General features: G+C 42.9%; 1 protein-coding gene across 2 annotated transcripts; it reads right to left on the bottom strand.

The window, feature by feature from the left end:
• Positions 1-2,435: 2,435 nt before the first annotated feature.
• Positions 2,436-16,046, bottom strand: LOC306927883 (short transient receptor potential channel 6-like). 2 transcript variants are annotated; one of them, XM_079507762.1, is made up of 15 exons: positions 15,789-16,046; positions 14,006-14,334; positions 12,798-12,930; positions 12,140-12,440; positions 10,498-10,683; positions 8,788-8,952; positions 7,977-8,232; positions 7,474-7,701; positions 6,588-6,852; positions 5,942-6,137; positions 5,585-5,785; positions 5,193-5,249; positions 4,948-5,023; positions 3,328-3,455; positions 2,436-2,824 (listed from the first exon to the last, which is right to left on the bottom strand). In XM_079507762.1, exons 1-14 carry the CDS (start codon positions 15,929-15,931, stop codon positions 3,331-3,333), a joined length of 2,661 nt encoding a protein of 886 aa, XP_079363888.1. In that variant the 5' UTR covers positions 15,932-16,046; the 3' UTR covers positions 2,436-2,824; positions 3,328-3,330. The 2 variants fall into 2 exon arrangements, 1 of the variants encoding a protein (XP_079363888.1); XR_013790604.1 differs by lacking the exons at positions 2,436-2,824; positions 3,328-3,455 and having other exon boundaries at positions 4,962-5,023; positions 5,585-5,717.
• Between the last annotated feature and the right edge of the window lie 4,717 nt (positions 16,047-20,763).

The following is a 20,763-nucleotide window of genomic DNA, read 5'->3' as shown; positions in this document are numbered from 1 at the left end:
TGGGTAGTATACTGTTTGGTCACTTTGGTGGAACAGAAATAACTTGATGTAGGCCTTTAGCTTACATACTTACGTAGATGCAATTGTTTATCAGCTATTTCTGGTGCGTGACACTGCATGCAACCAAATATAAATCGGGCATTAGCAGTCAACAGGAACCCTCTTGTCAAATTTACCCAAGAGCCTTAGGCAGTCACAGAGCGAGACATTGAACACCCATTTGCTATGAAGAGCTGCTGCAAGAGTCCAAAACTGGCACAATGCAGTGCGGAGTGTTGATTAACCTTACTCTCACAGTAAATTCAATATATTACAATGTAGTAATGCACAATTGCTCACAGATACTGTAGTATTATTGTAGAAATAAAGGAAATAAATCTCTTATGTATATGTACTGTATCTGTTTATCCATAAGTTATTTTCCTGACTCCATGACTTTGCTATTAGGATGTGCATCTGGTGTCTTAAAGGTGCCAGCGCCTAAAATGTAAGCAATGAACGCACAGTACAAAGAATAAATTATAGCTACTGTCATTGCAAAAGAAAGTTAAACCTGTTCTGGCTCTTGGAAGCGATTCAAACGGTACATGTTTCCTGTACTTGCCAGGTTTAAACATCACTCCTCCAACAGTCAAGCTCCCTTCCTGCACAAAGTATCAATCCTAGTGATGGGTTACTCATATCAAGCACATAAAAGGAAAAGTGGCTACAGTAATAAACATAAATGACAAAAAGGCTGCTAAACAAACAGAAATCTATGTTTTAATACTTTGTTCATATAAATACATTTCGTCACCCTGTCTGGGGTAGGCATAGGTATTTGTTTTGTCAGTATGATTTTTGAGTGGTGCAAACCACTCCAACAACTGGCTTTGTACCCGTGTACCCGTGTTTGTACCAAAAAAATGAGCATGGTTGCTATGGTTAGCAACCAAAAAAACGAGAATGGTTGCTATGGTTAGTATGTGACGTCACTGACATCACAGAGAGTACTTATGACACAGATGCTTTCCTGGTTCTAATGTACAGTAACTATAACAATAAATGTGTAGTTGCACCACTCAGTTCACACGGGTGTGATTTTTCCTATACCTATGCTCTGGTGGAGTGTGGTTCATCATAAGTAGCACATTTGACATTGTGTGTGTGTGACATTCAAGGCATTTCAGTCTCTTTTGGCGATCCGTATGTACTGCAGGGAATCTGAAATGTTTCTCATGATGACCTTCACCTTAAGGCACTTTGGTGACACTTTACCCTATGATGATCTTCCATGATTTCAGGGCTGTTGTTTTCTCTCCTTGCAATTTTAAGTCGCTGTATAAGAGCGCTGGTTAAATGCATACAATGCAAATGTGTGTACCGTATATAATTATTAGGGCCGGGACTTTAACGCGTTAATTGAGATTAATTAACTACAGAAAAATTAACGCGTTAAAAAAATTAACGCATTTAATCGCACCTTTTTTTTCACGGCGGAACGTTTCTCACTGGGCGCATTTCTAGTACTGAATAGGCTCTGCATGCCTTGCACTGCTTGCAGGGGGAGGAGCAGCCCCCCCCCCTGCATGCCTTGCACTGCTTGCAGGGGGAGGAGCAGCCCCCCCCCCCCCTCGCAGCAGCAGCAGTCCATTTTCACTCTACACTTACACTACAGCTCCGTCAGACAACAACACCACCCAAACGAGAAACGAATCGAATGAAGAAGCCGCTTATATCGCTTTTGCTCCGTGGATGGGGCATTTAGATTTAAAAGCTATCGGATGGACGCGTGGATAGCAGCATGGTTGTGTGCAATGTAAAGGATCCATAAGCCATATGACCAATGTTAGCTCCATGCTAGCTGCTTCAGCTTAGCATGTCTCGCACTGAGTAGAGGCTTGCAGAGGCTCGCAGAGATTTCACCACAGCACGAAGCTGTCAAGCTGTCCTCGATGCGAAACATACTGAAGCAGCAAGTGTGAAAGTCCGTGGTCAGACAATGTTCTGCCCCAACCCCATGTGAAATGCATTCCCCAGCTAGTTCATTCCACCGTTTTTTATTTTATTCCTTTGTCTAAGTGTTTCCCCCCTAATAATGCCCCACCATGCAAAGCACATTTGAGTATTCATAGACACTTTATATAGGCACTTGCTGCACTTGTTTATCTGTTGAAAAAAAAGTTGTATTGCTTAAAGGGGAATACCACTCATTTTCAACATTTTTCTATGGAGTTGTGTGGAAAACTGGAAATAATAAAAAGTCACCTCATTTTGTGTTGCCTAGAACTGGAGGTCTGACAAAAAACAGTAACAATATGAAGTACAGCTTTGTGATGTCACTGAGATGTACTTGTTACTGTCACTGATTTTTTTTCAGACCTCCAGTTCTAGGCAACACAGAATGGGGTGACCTTTTTATTATTTATTATTATTAACAGCTCTAAGGTATATTAATGACAGTAAAATGTTGAAAATTAGTGGTATCCTGTAGTCACTATTCATTGATTCACTAGTATACCAAAATCCATTTGAAAAAATAGCTTTCTCACTGTTCTCGGGTCAAATAATGATATGCGATTAAAATGCGATTAATCGAGATTAATTAACTACAAAGCCTCTGATTAATTAGATTAAAAATTTTAATCGAGTCCCAGCTCTAATAATTATACATATATAATCACTTACCCAGCCTTTATTTTCCCTGGGGGAGGGGAGTAATAAAAGGACGGAGAAGATGATAAGCTTGGACTGATTGTTCAGCTGCCCCTTTCTTCCGCAGGGGTTATAGTGCAGTTGAACTATTGGCACAACTAACTACAGTGGTGTGTTAGTTACAGTATATCTTCTATGGTTCCTTGATCTCCCCTAGTCTCCTTAGTAGACCCTCTATGGCAGGGGTTCTCAACCCGTGGGTCGCGACCCCTCGGGGGGGGGGTCGCCAAATTATTTTGGGGGGTCCCCAAAATATTTTCAAAAAAGAAAAAAGAAATTTAAATTTTTATTTTCACAATTTTTCAAAAATAGCAGACCTACAAGTTCATAGCGCGCCACTCGGTGGCGCGCTATGAGCTTGTAGATCTGCTATTTTTCAATAGCTAAATTATAACAATGCTTAAAACATCAAAAGGGGTTCCCGCCCAAAATGGTTTAAGGTTATTGTAGCAGTCAATTTATATTGGGGGTCGGGGCGGGGGCGGGCGGGGGTCCCGAGACATTGCCAAAGCATTTCCGGGGGTCCCCGGCCAAAAACGTTGAGAACCCCTGCTCTATGGTTCCTTGATCTCCCCTAGTCTCCTTAGTAGACCCTCTATGGTTCCTTGATCTCCCCTAGTCTCCTTAGTAGACCCTCTATGGTTCCTTGATCTCCCCTAGTCTCCTTAGTAGACCCTCTAGTGTCTCCATGTTTTCAGATTTCTCCTCCAGCAGTTCGTAGCGCAGACTGGAGATGTCTTGCTTGATCTCCTTCAGCTCTCCTAGAGAAACACACAAAGTGGTTTTCAACTCCACGCAGCCCTGGGGACTCTTACTGTAAGTCACTGCTTGTTTTCTCCTCCTAATTGGCTATTGTTTTTCATTCGTCAGGTGCCTCTGTTATTAGTCACCAGTGAAATGGTCAAAACGAAACCCTTACTCCACAACTTCTACTTACACCAAAGTTATCTCAGAATTGAATGGCCAGATGGAACTTGCTGAGAGCATTCATGCTCCCTGAAAGAACTAGCCTATCCCCTAGTCAAATGCCACTCTCAGACCACTCAGCCACTACTGAGTTTGGTTACCGCTTGGCCTTCCCTCTAGTCTAGAGTTACTCTTCAGTTGGTTGCAAGGACCAACTAGTGGCTGCTAGTGGGGCTTTTAAAAGGATCCCTGGCTAATAAGATAAATATGCCTTAATACATTATAATTAAAACACCTTAAATATTTTATTTATTTTAAAAATACAGTAGATAATCTTTCATCAATAGGGACCACTCCCGTCGCACCTAGTGTCCACACATGGACAAATGACATCAACTTGCGACAGGAGTTGTCCCTATTTAGTGAAAGATTAACTATTTCTAAAATATTGTTTTTTCTAAAGTTTTAGATTTTAGTTATAGAGGACAATTATAATGTACTATGAAGGCATATTTGTCTTATTATCCAGGGATCCTTTTAAGTCTTGTTTCCTTGTACCGATATGTCATTCGATAGTAATCTCCAAGGGAGTGTATAAATAAGCCCTGTAACTTTCTCCTTAAGCTTCCTAACTCCTCTCCCCTTTCATGATCGTTTCTGGGTCACAATGACATTGTCAGGCCACTTTCGCTCTAAAGTCTAAACCATGCTTGCTTGGATCTGAAGTTTCTTCCTTTACACTCTCTGTACAGCAGGTTTCTCTGGATAAACAGCAATGAAATACCTGAATGGAATATGTTTGTGCAGCCAGCCAGCCACACATTGAACTTATACCTTCAGTAATGAATGGTATATGTTTGTGCAGCCAGCCAGCCACACATTGAACGTATACCTTCAGTAATGAATGGAATATGTTTGTGCAGCCAGCCAGCCACACATTGAACGTATACCTTCAGTAATGAATGGAATATGTTTGTGCAGCCAGCCAGCCACACATTGAACGTATACCTTCAGTAATGAATGGAATATGTTTGTGCAGCCAGCCAGCCACACATTGAACTTATACCTTCAGTAATGAATGGAATATGTTTGTACAGCCAGCCAGCCACACATTGAACTTATAACTTCAGTAATGAATGGAATATGTTTGTGCAGCCAGCCAGCCACACATTGAACTTATACCTTCAGTAATGAATGGAATATGTTTGTGCAGCCAGCCAGCCAGCCACACATTGAACTTATACCTTCAGTAATGAATGGAATATGTTTGTGCAGCCAGCCAGCCACACATTGAACTTATACCTTCAGTAATGAATGGAATATGTCATGTTTGTTCAGCCACATTACCTTCAGTAATCTCATCACTCTCTCTGTCCGTCTGGGCTTTGATGATGTAACGCTTTATCAGTCTCTTCATGATCTTCTGAAATGATGTTCATCAGCTTCAGTATACGTGTACATCATTACGTTAAATGATTACAATTTACAATTTAGGCATTTAGCAGACGCTCTTAATCCAGAGCGACTTACATTAATGATCAAATAATGACACAGCATATAGACAAGCACACACACACAGAGTAAATCCATACCTGGTATCGAGTATGGCCAATGGAAACGCTGAATCCAGAAGCTTTACTCTCTCCGAGCTAAAAAATATATATATTTTTATTTTTGTTAAATTAAGTGACCAGAATTTACCTTCCTCTGACAATACAATTTTCACTACAAGAGCCTGTCATGCAATAGTATAACCACTGGGAGGTGCTCCAAGTCACACTACTAAATTATCAGGTGTGCTACTTGACTGACCAGTAAAGCCTAATCTATACTTTGTGTTGTTGTTGTATGTTTCTGCTAAGATCTGCTATTTTCGGCAAAGATATTTACAGTCTAGTATAGAGTCTGTGGGGAAATATAAGGTTTAAGTGCTTGATTGTTTATAATCAATTTGAAATTTCCCAAAAAACTGATTCCGCTATACCTGGCTGAGCTGAGCCCCATCTATGCCGTTGCCATGTCCTGCTCGGTAGTGCTGGAGCAGGGACTTAATGCCAGTGGCCAGTCCCATCATGGCCTTGGGGCTGGGAACCAGGTTGAAGGGCACAGGGAGGGTCCTGCCCTCCTCAAAGTAAGAGAACCACAGTTTAGCCCGAGCGAACTTCCACTCCACATCAGCATCATCCTAATGGACAACAGATGGTTAGTGTGTGTGTGTGTGTGTGTGTGTGTGTGTGTGTGTGTGTGTGTGTGTGTGTGTGTGTGTGTGTGTGTGTGTGTGTGTGTGTGTGTGTGTGTGTGTGTGTGTGTGTGCGTGTGCGTGCATGTGCGTGTGACATACCTCAATCTCCTGGAAGGAGCTGTTGATCATTGCAATGAGCATGTTGAGCAGCACGATCACCATGGTAACATTGTAAACCCCGTAGAGCACGTAGCCGATGTTCTCAATGAATTTGTGTCCGTTGTTGATCACAACAGACCTCACCTCCGACAGTCCAAATATAGCCCAGAACAATGTCTTGAAGCTCTCCTCCAGGCTAGAGGGACAGATAGATTTAGTCTATTTAGGGAGGAAGGACGAAGGAGGAAGGAGATCAAACTAGTAATCCAATGAATTGGATTGACTTCGAATGCTTCTTTGCTAGTAGCCAAAGCCAAACAAGAATATTTGCTATCCATATTAACAGATAGAATTACCCTCTACTTTGTCCATCCCATTCTCTCAGTTATTCTCTCTTTATGTTAACCTGGTCTATCTACAAGCTCACAACGAGTGTACGCCACATCTCAGTTGTATGCCTGCTATTGGAACATCAGCCCAACACCAAATATAATAGCAATAGTGTTATAAATGGTGATAGTGTCTCTTTAGTCTCTCGAGACAGACTGTTGTTGACTTTGTCAATAAATCTTATTCAAAGGAAAAGACGACGGGTTCTCAGATTGGTGTCTCTTTAACTGAATGAGAGTGTGTGTGCATGTCTTACGTGGTAAAGGCGTCATTCTGCTTGGCTCCCAGGTAATAGGAGTAGAGGTTGAACATGCCAATCATGAAGGCCAGAAAGACCAGGATGAAGATGACCATGAACTTGAAGATGTCCTTGACCGTCCTGCCGAGTGAGATCTGCAGGGGCCCGAAGCTCTCGTTGGCTGGGAGGATGTAAGCGATCCGAGAGAAGCTCAACACCACAGCGACTGCATACAGGCCCTCGGATACCAGCTGGGGGTCTGATGGCACCCAGTATAGACGTGCTGTGGAAAGAGAGCTCTGCTTTACTTTGGCTGCACGTCAGTTCATTGTGTGTGTGTGTGTGCGTGTGCGTGTGCGTGTGTGTGTGCGTGTGTGTGTGTGTGCGTGCGCGCGCTTCTGCAATGATGAGGTGATTAGAACACTGTGGGGAACCATTATTTTATTATATTAATGGGAAACCAAACCTTTAATCAGGTACTGAACTGGCCATCTATTTGTTGTTGTTGGTGGTGTCACCCTAGACTACAAGATGACCTATTCACGCTAGATCACACTATTGCTTGGCACCAGAACCAAGCAATAGCAGATGGCCAGTTCAGTACCCTAAACGGTTCACCATTAGATATCAGGCTTCACACAGATTTGGGCGTGGTTACACTTTAAATATGCAGAGAATATATTCGCATATCCACGTTAACCAGATGCAGATGCAGGTGCATTGGACAGTGACAACTGAAGCAATGAACACAACTCCTGCACACAGCAATTACAGCATCAGCTTTTATTCAAATTGACAAACGTTTCGGTCAATCCAGATCTTCATCAAGAGTGTTTAAATATAAAATGTTTGTGGGAAATTCTGTTTGTGCCCTGTTTGTATACAGCCAATGGTTTGTGCTTACCTAGTGTAAAGTAGTGCACCTCAGGAGGCAGTGTGACGTTGACAAGCGTTGTGTAGTGTGTGCGTACGTAGGTCTGGGCTACAGTGGCGTGTTTTAAAGCAGAGACGCGAGAAGTGAAGGAAGCCAGGAAGATCGCCAGCATGCCAAAGTCCAGAAAGTTCCATGGTTCCATCAGGTACTCCCCTGGACCCTGACTCCAGATCTCCTTCACCTCTGCCCAGATCATACCTTTACAATACCCACAAACACACAAGACCAATTTGATGAAAACGTATTATAAAAATGTTTGTTTCTCAACATTGTTTATTGTTGACATGTATAGCATGGGTTTCTCAAACCTTTCAGCACGCGACCTTCCAAAATAATAATTGATTAGACAAGAATTGAAACTAGTAGTACTGGTAGTCATTTTGTAATGTTCATTCATAAAAACAGCCATTTGAACAGGATTTTTTAATTAAGCCACTTTTTAATGTGTATTGGTGCAAAGCGCACACTCTCACCCATGACCCAGGATATGATAAGGATCTCCATCCATTTGAAGGGCGTTGTGGTCGTACGATAGAGCAACAGGGGGTCCAGGTCGGGGCCAAAGTTTGATCCTTGTTGTTCTCTTAGATGATGGTGAGTCATGTTGGCCAATAGAGTGGTGCCTGCAAAGCGGTCGGCAGCGTTCAGGACCAGCAGACACAAGAAGATGGAGAAGGATGAGGCGTGGGCCACAAACTTCATGAAGGGGCTACGCATGACGTTCCCCACCTGACAAAAGAGAGTGAAACGAGGAGAGGGTGATGAAAGACGATGCTGAGAAAGTAATGAATAAGGTATGATAATAATAATAATAATTTGAAAGGCTTGAATTCATTCCCCCAATGCACTTCAGGACATAACCATGCCTCCAGGTAATTTAATTGGCTCTCAATGTTGTGGGCATGGCTTAGCGCAAAGACAAAGCTTGAAGATGATAACCAAAGACCATCAGTTATCTGTCACTTTGACACAATAGGGTTGGAATCAGTTGTAATGTATTTCGAAAAAGGCACGTAGTTTTTGGCAATAAAGTGCCTACAATACATCAAAGAGTCGACAACAGTTACAGCACATGGTAGGCTACTTGACAATGAAAATTGCCTAAATGGAACCAGCTGTGTTGCTCTTCTGTCTCACCTGGGGTGTGGTAGTGGGGGGTGAAATGATGCTGTTAAAGTGGTTAAGTATATAGTAATCTGATTGATTGATTGATTGATTGATTGATTGGCTGAATTACTAAGACCTACTGGTATGTAGTCCTTCATAAAGTGAAACCATACATACTCTGCTACAGGGAGATATCCAGTAACCCAGAGCCAGCACAGGCAGTCCTATCGCCACTCCCAAGACCACCAGTAGTTTGATCCCAGTGGTCTGTTGTCTCAGACCAGGCAAGTTCTCATACCAGATGCTCAGCAGCTGCTGCTGGCAGTTGGGATGTGCTACAAACTGTAGGAAACAAATTAAAACAAAATGTAATGTAGGCCTATTACTATATATGGCGTATTTGATTAAAATGCACAGAAGTCTGCTCTACACAAGAGTGCTTACAGTATTCATAGATTTTGGGCAAACTTTCAGCCCAATCCAACCGCCTTTCACTTCAACTATAAAATTGAAGTTAAATATCTCCAAATAATATAAGACGTGAAAAAAAGAAAATGTGTGGAGGTACTTCCGAGGCCTACAGGCAGTGTGCGCAAGAACATGGCTGTTGATCAGTCCAGCACTTTGCAAGATTAGTCTCAGACAATTAGACAAACAAATAAACAGACAGAAAACATTTGAGTGTGCCTTCAAGCCTTTTCACCCAGCCACACAGTACACAGTCCCATTTGTATGACAGCCATGCAGTAAAAACAGAAATCCAAAATGTGCATTGGTAAAGCTATTCCTGGGTAAAGAAGGGTGAGGTTAAAAATCCGGGTTTCATGCTTAAGAGGAAAGCAGAGACATATACAGGCATAGGAGGGGTGACGACCGCGGAGGATGGGAGACGAATAAAGTAGGGGAAAGGGAAGAAGATGAGAGAGAGAGAGAAACAGATGGAATTTCTTGCTACACTGTTTATTGGTTCTGTCAACTCTACATACCCGACATAAACAGTCTACACAGCTACAGTAGCCCAAAATCTTATCTGATCCTTTTCTTTGGTGGAGGAATGGGTCAAAGAATGCATACATGTAGGCCTACTGTATGCATACTAGCGCTCTTGCTCCTATTACACACAGTAAAATCCTCTGTATTCATTTATCCATTTGTAACTCTTGAGAGTGTACAAATATGTATATTTGAATGTAAAAATAAATGTAGCCTACATTTGAATATTCTCAGAGTGAAATGAATACTTTTACCATGTAGGTGCAGGACACAGATGTGATATTAATCCTCCTGAACAGTGAAAGAATCATTTGTGCCGCATGAACTTTTACCAGGTTTTCCTTATTCGTTGTTGGCAAATACAATGTTTGTGGTGATGATTATGTTGTGAACAGCCATACACTGCTAAATATAAAGTTAATAATATATTAAAGTCATATAAAGGGCTAATTCAGATCAGTGATCAACAGAAGGCAAGCAACTAAACAAATAATCTTCAGTATCTATTTTATTTTACTGGAAAGAAAATATTGTGTTTGTTTAATGTCATCATCACCTGCTATGATGTATTGTATCTTATCTAAAGAGTACTACTTTTTTTGAGTGGTGTAAACCACTCCTACAACTGGCTTTGTTAGTGCAGAAAAAATGAGCATGGTTGCTATGTTCACCCTGTTCATCCGGGTGTGATTTCATTACGTCAGACATGATTTCATTACGTCAGACAGGCCATACACCACTCAGTTCACACGGGTGTGATTTTTTAAACTTAGGAGGGTAAACTGAGTTGGATACTAATGAGTTTAGAGTGAGTGAGAGAGAGAGAGATCTTCCTATCATCCTATCAACTGACAGATGGGTTTAATATGGCTGCTTTATTTCTGGAATACTGACCTTCTTGAGTTCATATTTGATGGCTAGTTTGAGGCGTGTGAGCGAGGGGCGCCCTGGTGGATCGAAGCTGTCTTCACAGTCATTTTCTCCACTCAGTATTGCCTCCACCTCCTCTGTGCTGCGACACAGATCCAGCAAGCCCACCACATAATCCTTACACTGGCTCGACAGACGGCAGTAGTCATTCTGCAAAGAGGATAAAGGAAAATATACTGTTTATGTGTGTGTGTGTGTCCGTGTGTCCCTGTGTGTGTGTGTGTGATATTTGACTTATTTGGCGACATTGTATCGGCGAATATGAAGCCGATGTGTCTCAATTTTTGCTCACTTTCAACCTGGCGTCCCTATTTTGGCCATGTCAGTATACAGTAGGTGCAAATGTTTTAAAAGTGCCTAGTTAAAGCTGTAAGATCCTTTATGTCATAAATTCTGACATTTCTACTGCTGAGCTAAGATGGAAATCCCACTTGAGCAGTGGATCTATTGCCCTTTGTGCTTCATGCAATTCCTCATGATAACACATTTCTGCTATGCTCTTCTATTTCTCAATAGAAGAGCATGGAGACCACCTCTAACCTCCGCAGATGTCTTAGTTCTCTATTGTATTATCTCTACCTTAGACATTGGTTAAAATATTGTTTTTATTCACTAGTAAAAATGGTTATGGATTACAGTTTTGGAGTCTGTAGGGTTCAGGTTAGTCGAGACTGGCATAATGAGTCAATGAGAAGATAAAACATCTGCACACTGTTTTTGAGTGGTGATGCACGATATAATCGGTACCATAGCAAAATGAGCCATATCAGCCTTAAAAATGCCATATCGGTATCGAATCTGTATCAAAATAATCCAGATTAGTTGTGTGTAATCCAGATTATTTTCACCAATAGAGGGTATGCGCATGCTTAAAGTGAATGGCACGTCGAGTGGCAAATCGAGTGGCAAAGCAACATGCAAAGTGAGTTTAACATTGTTTAACGTTGTTTAATGCAATCAAATATGACTTTTCTGTTCGGATGTATGGGTTGTCAAGGCCAGAAAGTAGTTTTTTGCCACTCAGTAGGCGTTCCTGCATAACTTCCGGGTTTGATGATGATGTCACGCGCATACCCTCTATATTGATGACGCAATAATAATGTGACTGTCAATAGCTTTGTACTCACAGAGCAGCCAGCCAGCCTGACTGTTTATTTATAGTGTCTGCTGTTAGTGGGGAGGGAGGCTTACCGTCTACTTTCACCAGCAAAACTAAAATACATATTCTTTTAAATTCAGCAATGACTTCAATATAAATATAATAATGTAATATATCGGTATCGACCGGTATGATATCGGTCATAATTTCAATATCGTGCATCTCTATTTTGAATCTCCAAAAAATGTACTGTTATTATTGCTGCTAATATCATATATTATATCAGATCCTGACGAAGACCTAAAAGGGTCGAAACGTTGTGCCAGTAATAATAGTATGTTTTTGGAGCCTAAACCAGTGTGCAGATTTTCTATGTTCTCCTTGTTTCCCACCTTCATGCCTAGTTGTCCAGCAGCTGGCCTAAATACAGGCGTAAAATGTGCACACAATCCTCTCTGTGACTTTGACTTGACTTTGTCAACCAAAGGTCAACAATCATCCACGTACCTTAAACTCTTTCTCAATGTTAGCCAGCATAGCCAGTTCATTGCTGAGCTCCAATGCCGCCAACACCGGGTCCTCATTGGACAATGAGAGGTAGGCGGGACTAGCGAGGCCCCTGTAGGCGTTGATCCTTGACCGTGAGTGGCTGAAGGAGTCGTACTGCTGCTGGTAGTTGCAGGAGTCACAGCAGCAGAAGTAGTCGTGAGGATGGTCGATGCGTGCCCCTTTACCCAGCAGAGTGTGCACTATCTCATGCTCCTGGCAATGTGCTGCCAGGATCACTGGGGTCACGTCATGGGAGAACCTACAGGAACGTATCGAAACTTACAGTGTTACAGTGAATAATAATATGCAAGTAGCCCTGTTATTTTATCCATTTGTAACTTAGAGAGTGCAGAGCACTTTGGTGCAGTGGGTATTGAATCAAAAGGTTTTCAGAAAAACTAGTATTGACTATAATTTAGGGGTATATTGGTAGTGATTAAATGATCATTCGTAGTTCCACTGCACTCGTACGTAACACAGTGAAAAACATTGCACCTCATTCTCCCTCTGCCCTCTCGTTCCCTCTACTATACCCTAAAGTAGATCACTTAAGAGTTAAGAACTACCTTAAAGAAAGAGACACCCTTGTATTATTAACTTTATTTCATTACAGTACCTGGTCCCATCTTCGTCATACGCATAGAAGTCATCCAACATGTCTGCCTGGGCAGGGCTGGCCGTAAGCCGACGGGTGTCTCTAAAGGAAGGGTGACCCAGGAGGGCCTCTGTGATACGGATGTACCCCTTACCTACAGTATAACACATTGGAGGCATTTATACATATAACATATACGTAGAATACTCCTCATGACCAGTGTAGAATGCTGCCTGAAGAGGGGCTATTTAAGCCCATGTTATGTTTTAGGAACTGCTGATGTATTGGTGTATTTATTTTCAGAACCAGACCTTGTATATAACATACCGATGCACGCACGCACGCACGCACGCACGCACACACGCGCGCGCACACACACACACACACACACACACACACACACACACACACACACACACACACACACACACACACACACTCTCTCTCTGAAGGAGAGCCTGGCATGGCAAGACTAATATCTACGAATCTTGAATCTATGTGTGGAACCTGCATTTCCAAGTGGCGGATTTAAAGAAAATGCCTCCTGTGATAAACCCATGGCTGAGGGAAGTAGGGGTGCTGGGGGGGCTGTAGCACCCCCTCCCCCCAGGCACAGCCCCCCCTCGAACAGGAGAGAAAGAAAAAAAAAAGATTTAAATATGCTGTATCACAGTATTGGCACCTTATCCTGGTTAATTGCCTGTGTCAGTTCGTTCATATATAACTTGCGTGTGGAGAGGGAAAGTAAAGGCCACGTTTGCGCGTGCATGATGCGCGTGCACGCGCATTTTTGCGGCGTGCGCTATGCGCGCGCACCCCCAGGTACACGTTCAGCCCCTGCTAGTGTAAAGTACTTCCCGCGGGCCTGGATAAACCTGCCCCATATTTGCATACTGGTTCCTGATTGGTCCTTCACTACTACGGAGGGAGTGAAATCCAATCACAACTGAACAGTAACAGACCAAATCTGCCGAGGACAGACAGACAGACCTCATTCACACCTAAAAGACACCTGTCTTGTCCGTGTTTAATGGCCGCTCCAATGCATTTCTAATGGAAGTCACATGGTCTTGTTTGATGGCTGTGTTCTCCCCTCCTCCCCCCCCATTAAACACAGACAAGACACAAGACAGCTGTCTCAATAGTGTGAACGGGGCCTTAGGTGTGAATGAGGCCACAAACAGAGAGAGAGAGAGAGAGAAAAGAGACTTGCACAACACACATCTTACTGATGGCCAGTAGGAGGGCGTCACCCACTCTTGCCAGATCCGCCCTCCCCAGCAACAGCTCAGTCACCTCTAGATGCTCATTGGCGACAGCCAGCTGCAATGCATTCTGGCCCATGTAGTCTACAACATTGACGTTCAACTTGGGCATCTGCAGCAGCATGCGCCGCACCTCTGGAATGTTGCCATATTCGGCCGCCTCCAGGAAGCGCTGCTCGACCTCCGATAGGCTGGTGGACGGAGCAGAGAACATGTAGGAGGGGCCTCGTAGAGCCTGCCGTCTCTTGACGGCTGTGATGCGTGCCATGAGTTGTCTCTCTGAGCTGCTGTGGCTGTCAGACAGAGATGTGACAGAAGCACAGACAGAACACATTCAGGACTTTACTTTTGACATATCCTTGCTGTCTGGCAGAAACCTCATATCTCCATATTTTTAATATAAATGAACGCCCTACTCGATCATACTACACAGCATCAGACAAAAATATCAAAAGTAGCAGATCTTATTGCAAATTTGCCTCTATAACAGGTTATCTCTCTTACCAGTCTGTAAAGGTTTATTTATTTATTTACTAATGCCAAATAAAAGTTGACAAACAACGAGAACTATTTCACAAATTGATATGAAACATTGCTAAATTACATCAAACAGCAATAAAACCCATTTGAACCACACAGGTCACAGCATTGGGACATTTGCACCAAAATGACTGTTGTAAATATTAGTTGTGTATATTGCAATAATAATGTGTGGTTGTCTGATAATACCAAGGCACACCTGAAGGCTCAGAGTCATACATAGTCTGGATTTTCGGTGGTTAGGTGACCACCGAACTACAACATGACGTCACGAGCCGCGGTGAAGAGCAAACCATGCACCGCCACCGCTCCAGCCCTTCTCTCTGTTTTTACTCCCCACCGCTCAACGTTATTTCAGCTCCGGTGGTCACCTCACCACCGCTCAACGTTATTTCAGCTCCGGTGGTCACCTCACCACCGCTCAACGTTATTTCAGCTCCGGTGGTCAGCTCACCACCGGAGCGGTGGTCATCTCACCACCGAAAATCCAGATTATGAATAGGCCTTGACTTATTTATCTCATAGCACACCATTGTGCCTTGGTGTGCCTTGGCACACCATTTGGGAACCGCTATTGATTAAAAATGTTCAGGAATTCAGGAATAATACCTTTGCAGACACACTACATATAATTGATGGTATAGTCTACTGAGCTAACGCTAACCCTGAGCTGACTTGTGACTGAGCTGTTATCCAAAGTGGTACTTGTACCAGGTAAAACTTTGTGATTTTATATCTGAATTTAGTTTTCATATTGTACATCCTAATGATACTGACGATGTCAGAACTTTATTTTAATTTTTATAAATGACACAACCTTCGTGCCATGTTTGAATATCACAACCATGATTCTGTCTCAAATTCCAGGGCATCACTGTGTGTCTGATATCATTACCAGGTACCAGACATACCAAATGAATGCCTAGGGTACCCTTCCACTATACCAAACACACAGTAAGTAATTCAAACTTTATATAAAACTTCATACTTCATAATAGCCCTTATAACTTACTTACTTACTTACAAAGACAAACTAACTAACTAGAATTTTAGTATTGAGAAGTTAGTGAAACGAAACGTTATTTTGGTCTTGCCACAGCCCAATGGTCGTAGTGACAGATTTTCATCAAACCTCTGTCTTAAACGAAGTCATTACTGAGACACATCTGTCTATTCCAGTGATGGATATGCACAGATAATAACTCACCAAAGGCAATGTCCAGGACCGCAGTTCTCCTCTCCAAAGTCATCATTCAGCAGAAGGTTGTCGCGACTCCTGGCCTGTCTGTTGGTGTAATGTGTGGTTGGACTGTTGTGGTGTGCCGCACGCCGGTGGTTCATTTCGGTCATCAGCAGAGGTTTGTCTGCCAGCTCACATACTAAACTCACCACTACAAATGCATTTTGGCATCTCCCTCTTCCTCCCTCTCTCCAGTCTCTCTGCCTCTGTCGGTTTCTCTTTCTGTCTCTTACTCTATTTGTTGAACTCTCTCTCTCTCTGTTCTTTTTCTTCCTCCTCCTCTCTTTAACACTTCACTCTCTCTTTCCATCTCTCTTCACTCTCTGTAGGGCTTTCCTCTGGGGAGAGACTGTGATCTTCTGGCTCCTCTGACATTCAGATGATGAGAGATCTGAGGGACAGCTCATAAGTGTGTGTACTTTTAAATGACAAAATCAATGATTGGCAGAGACATAGAGCATTCCTCTTTTTTTCAGGGGCGCTAGCCCCTCCAACGTCGGTCAATTACGTCATGTGGCAGCCAAGTCTATGGACTTTTAATGTTTTAATGTTTGCTTAACAAACAGCACCCTGAAATACAGGACCCCAGCCAAGTCTATGGACTTTTAATGTTTGTTTAGAGTACGATGTTTGTTTAAAGAAGTGAGGCACCCCTCACTTCACACGAGTGTGATTATTTTTCCCTCAGCCTGAGGAGAAAAGACAGGGGTCTCTTTCCTGCTCAGGTCTAGTATTGTGTAACTATTGTTGGCTATGAGAAGCCTATGAGTTAACAGCAACAGTGAACTGAACCACTTCCCCAACAGTAAAGTGTTCATGTTATGCTGACAGTTTTATCACTTTGGCAATAAAGCTCATTACTGTGTGTGTGTGTGTGTGTGTGTGTGTGTGTGTGTGTGTGTGTGTGTGTGTGTGTGTGTGTGTGTGTGTGTGTGTGTGTGCGCGCCATGTCTGAGTGACCTGGCTGATGAACAGCAGATGAGATTCCTCAGGGTCTAAATTCCCAGCAGGCATTGCTTCCTGTGTGCTCCTGGGATCCCTGTCCAGTGTGGGAAAATGTCCACCCAAACCATACGATTACACACAAACACATTGGACGTACAGTTCAGACACATGCATGCATGCACAGTTGCACACATCACAATACGTTACGTTATGTACACTACTATGTTTTTACATCAGATTGTGTGTATTTGTAAGCATGCAAATATGCAATCTCGCAAAATTGTACACACACACACACGCGTGCGGCCGTGCGCACACACGTGCGCGCACACACGCACGCACGCACGCACGCACGCGCGCGCGCGCTTTGAGTGCAGTTAAAAGACTTACTTTGTTCTTAATGGTTGTGTCTTTGCCCTTTAGTTCACCACTGTTTGTTTAGTCTAGTTTGATGTAAGGTTTTACACACCGCACTCTGCTACAGCGCTTACCAGTACTCTGACATGATGATATAATGATATACTTCACAGGTTCTCTATTCTGGGCAGTGAAAATGACCATTTAAGGATCACATCGCTCATGACCAGCGCCTCTAGACAAAGGCTGTTCTAAGCGATGAAACAATAGCTTATTCCTCTTTTAGGAACTAACAAAAAGAAGATTTCAATATTAAAGCACTTTAACGGGTCTAAAGCAGCAATGTATGTGTTTTTAAATATGGCAGTAGAAAGTGAATTTGATATGCTACAGAGCCGGTAAGGCAAGGTGAAAAGAAAGTAGAAAAATAAATCTGCAAAAGGAGGCATTGGTAATTTTAAGTTAATGTTGTTGTTTTAAATGGTCACAAATATCTGCTTTAAAAAAAAATTGCAATATACTGTACAGTAGGACTTATTTTATGGCAAGAGGAAAGTGGGTGTGGCTGACTTCTCAGGGTTGAGTTTTTGTTGTGTCTTGTCCTGTACAGATGGAACAGAACAGAGTTCTAAATATAAACACTGTCAGTCCAAACATACACAGTCTGAAGGAGGGGGCATTTATTTATGCTATTTGTGTGTTCCCATGCACCTGATTTACGTGCCAGTGTGAGTGTATCATTGAGTACCATCATGAATTAACACTGGCATACACACACAAGAGGGACCACCCAAAGAGCCAGGGCTCCTACATAATCATTATATAATCAGTAGTAATAAAGCAATGTCACCGGGGAGTGTGTGTGTGCGTGTGACCTAGCACAGCTATGATAAAATTGCTATACATGACACAGCTGTCCTGTATCATGACTATGATTATTACATGGTTTGCTACATGCACACCATTTTTGGTCAAGGGTGTGTGTGTGTGTGTGTGTGTGTGTGTGTGTGTGTGTGTGTGTGTGTGTGTGTGTGTGTGTGTGTGTGTGTGTGTGTGTGTGTGTGTGTGTGTGTGTGTGTGTGTGTGTGTGTGTGTGTGTGTGTGTGTGTGTGTGTGTGTGTGTGTGTGTGTGTGTGTGTGTGTGTGTGTGTGTGTGCGCATATATGGGAAATGTGTCATAATGAGGAAATGTAACCTTATTTATCAATTAATCTTCAAGTCAAAGAAAGGGAACAAACTGAAGCACACAAGCTCAAACCTCAAAGTGTGATTTTTGGCACGCGTACTTCAGCGACGCTGACGCACACACACACACACACACGCGCACACACACACCTCTATGTAATGGAACAGAATGACCATGTTTACAGCACCATCTTCTGGGGTATGTTGGTACAGGATGGTAGATCAGTCTTGATTGATTGATTGAAAATTGTATTAACAGTTTGCAGAATTACAGTACATTTCAAGCACAAACTCAATACAAAGGCTGTTAACTGTGAGTGGACGACCCAATTAAGCATTACACTTGTTTACAACAGGGTCCACCATGTTCAATTCATCAAAAACATTTAGAGACGTACAAATAGACACTTCTATATAGACAAAGAACAGTACAGGAATTCATCATAATGGAGGTAAAAAGGGAAAAGAAACATATACAGTGAGGGGAAAAAGGGGGGTGGGGGGGGATTCAGATTTTACGGGGGCCAGTTTCGAATTGCAGCCATCCGTAGGTGCCCTTTGAGAGCGGTTTTGAAGGAGTCAAGGGATTTGCATGTCTTAATGACTGTTGGTAGGGCGTTCCACATTTTGGTGGCATAGGAGCGAAAAGAATTTAGTCCCTTGTTTGTGCCGAATCTGGGTTGAACATGGTTCGTTGCACTCCCTCTGGTGTTGTGGGTGTGGACTTCGTTAACATTAAGGAAGTATCTACACAGGTACATGGGTATCTTGGTGGAGTATCGAATCTTGTGGACCAGACCCATTGCAAGATGCTGTACTCTGTCGCCGACCCTAAGCCATGCCAGTCTGTCAAAGTGGGCAGGGGTGAGGTGGGTTCGGGGGGTGAGGCCAAGTAGGAGCCTGACCAGTTTGTTTTGGGAAGTCTGGAGCCTAGTTTTAAGGGCCTTTGAGGTGCTGTGGTACCAGGAGGTGCATGCATAGTCATAGAAGCCTTGTACAAGGGCTCCTGTTAAGGTCTTCAAGGTGTTTTTGTCGACCAGTGAGGAGATCCTGTAAAGGAATCTTGTTCTTTGGTTGACTTTTTTTGATTACGTTGGTGGCCATTTTATCACCGGAAAGATTAGCCTCCAGGATGGAACCTAGGTAGGTAATTTCATCTTTACGTGTGATAACATTGTCACCCACTCTAACCAAGAAGCCATTTGCCTTGCTGAGATTACTATTAGATCCAAAGAGAATGGATTCAGTTTTTCCCAGGTGTAAATATAGTTTGTTATCAGCGAGCCAGGTGCAGATTCTACCGAGTTCAGAGCTGAGGGCATTTTCAACCTGCAGTTTGTCCCTGTCCGAGACCAGCAGTGCCGAGTCATCTGCGAACAGGAGCAAGTTGCAGTCACAAGCTGAAGTCATGAAGTCATGTCGTTAAAGGACCCATTTTTGTTGAGTGGTGTAAACCACTCCTACAACTGGCTTTGTTAGTTTACGTGTCTGTCCGTACCAGTGTCTGTCCGTACCAAAATAAATGAGCATGGTTGCTATGGTCACCCAGTTCACACGGGTGTGATTTCATTACGTCAGACATTACGTCAGACCACAGCTGATCAGTCTATATAAGACCTTACACCACTCAGTTCACACGGGTGTGATTTTTTAAAGATGACAATAGTTCCACTCGGGTCAGCCACCAGCTCTTATGCAGTTTTGTTAAAAAAAACAATCTCAGCTGGGGAGGTCTGGGATTTCTCTGCCTTGCTGGTCCAAGTGTTGGATTAAGGGTGCGTTCGGATATAGCGCACTCAGTTTCATTGTTAATCCGGGCCTGTGTGCAATACAAATTAATATGTGAGTGCGCTCCCGGTGTGCATATCTGAACGCACCCTAAGTCTGATAGATGTGGACATATCTGAACGCACCCTAAGTCTGATAGATGTGGACAGTATACTGGCATGGTTTATACGGCGCCTCGGTCCCAGGCTTACTTATCTGCGAAAATGTATATTTCTTGAAGATTACGTCATGTGGCAGCCAAGTCTATGGGTTTTGTAGTGTTTGTTTAGAGCACTTATAGCATAAATCATTTGCCTGCCAAGTGTATTGGTGTGTTCACATGGGCAGACGCAAAGACGAATGAGAGTATCATTTGGAGCATCTACATGCATCATTGCGTCTTTGCGTTGTCATGAAGCTGGCTTCCATTGACAATGAATGGTAGACTGCGTCGTTGCGTCTGCCTGTGTGAACGCAACATATGGACTGTAATGTTTGTTTAGGGCACTGACGATGTAAGACGTCATGTGGCCATGTGGGTGCCCCTCACTTCACACGAGTGTGATTCTTTGTATGTGTAATTGTGTATGCTTGCGTGTGGAGTTATGATGATGTGAGTGACACTGTTTTTGTGCCTGACTTCCATAAACATATTAATGGGAAAACAGGTTAGATATATTCAAACAGT

The sequence above is a fragment of the Electrona antarctica genome (assembly GCF_951216825.1).
Source record: "Electrona antarctica genome assembly, chromosome: 8".
Lineage (NCBI taxonomy): Eukaryota > Metazoa > Chordata > Actinopteri > Myctophiformes > Myctophidae > Electrona > Electrona antarctica.
Note: the sequence above shows the minus strand (reverse complement) of the source record. Positions and strands in the feature narration are given on the sequence as shown.

What these genes read in the sequence shown, in the direction of transcription:
- LOC306927883 (XM_079507762.1), bottom strand. Translation starts at nt 15,931, where the DNA reads ATGACCGAAATGAACCACCGGCGTGCGGCACACCACAACAGTCCAACC. An exon ending in ACATTGAGAAAGAGTTTAAG is followed by an intron (nt 10,684 to 12,139) that starts GTACGTGGATGA and finishes TCCTCTTTGCAG; the next exon opens with AATGACTACTGCCGTCTGTC. An exon ending in TCAAATATGAACTCAAGAAG is followed by an intron (nt 8,953 to 10,497) that starts GTCAGTATTCCA and finishes TGTTTCCTACAG; the next exon opens with TTTGTAGCACATCCCAACTG.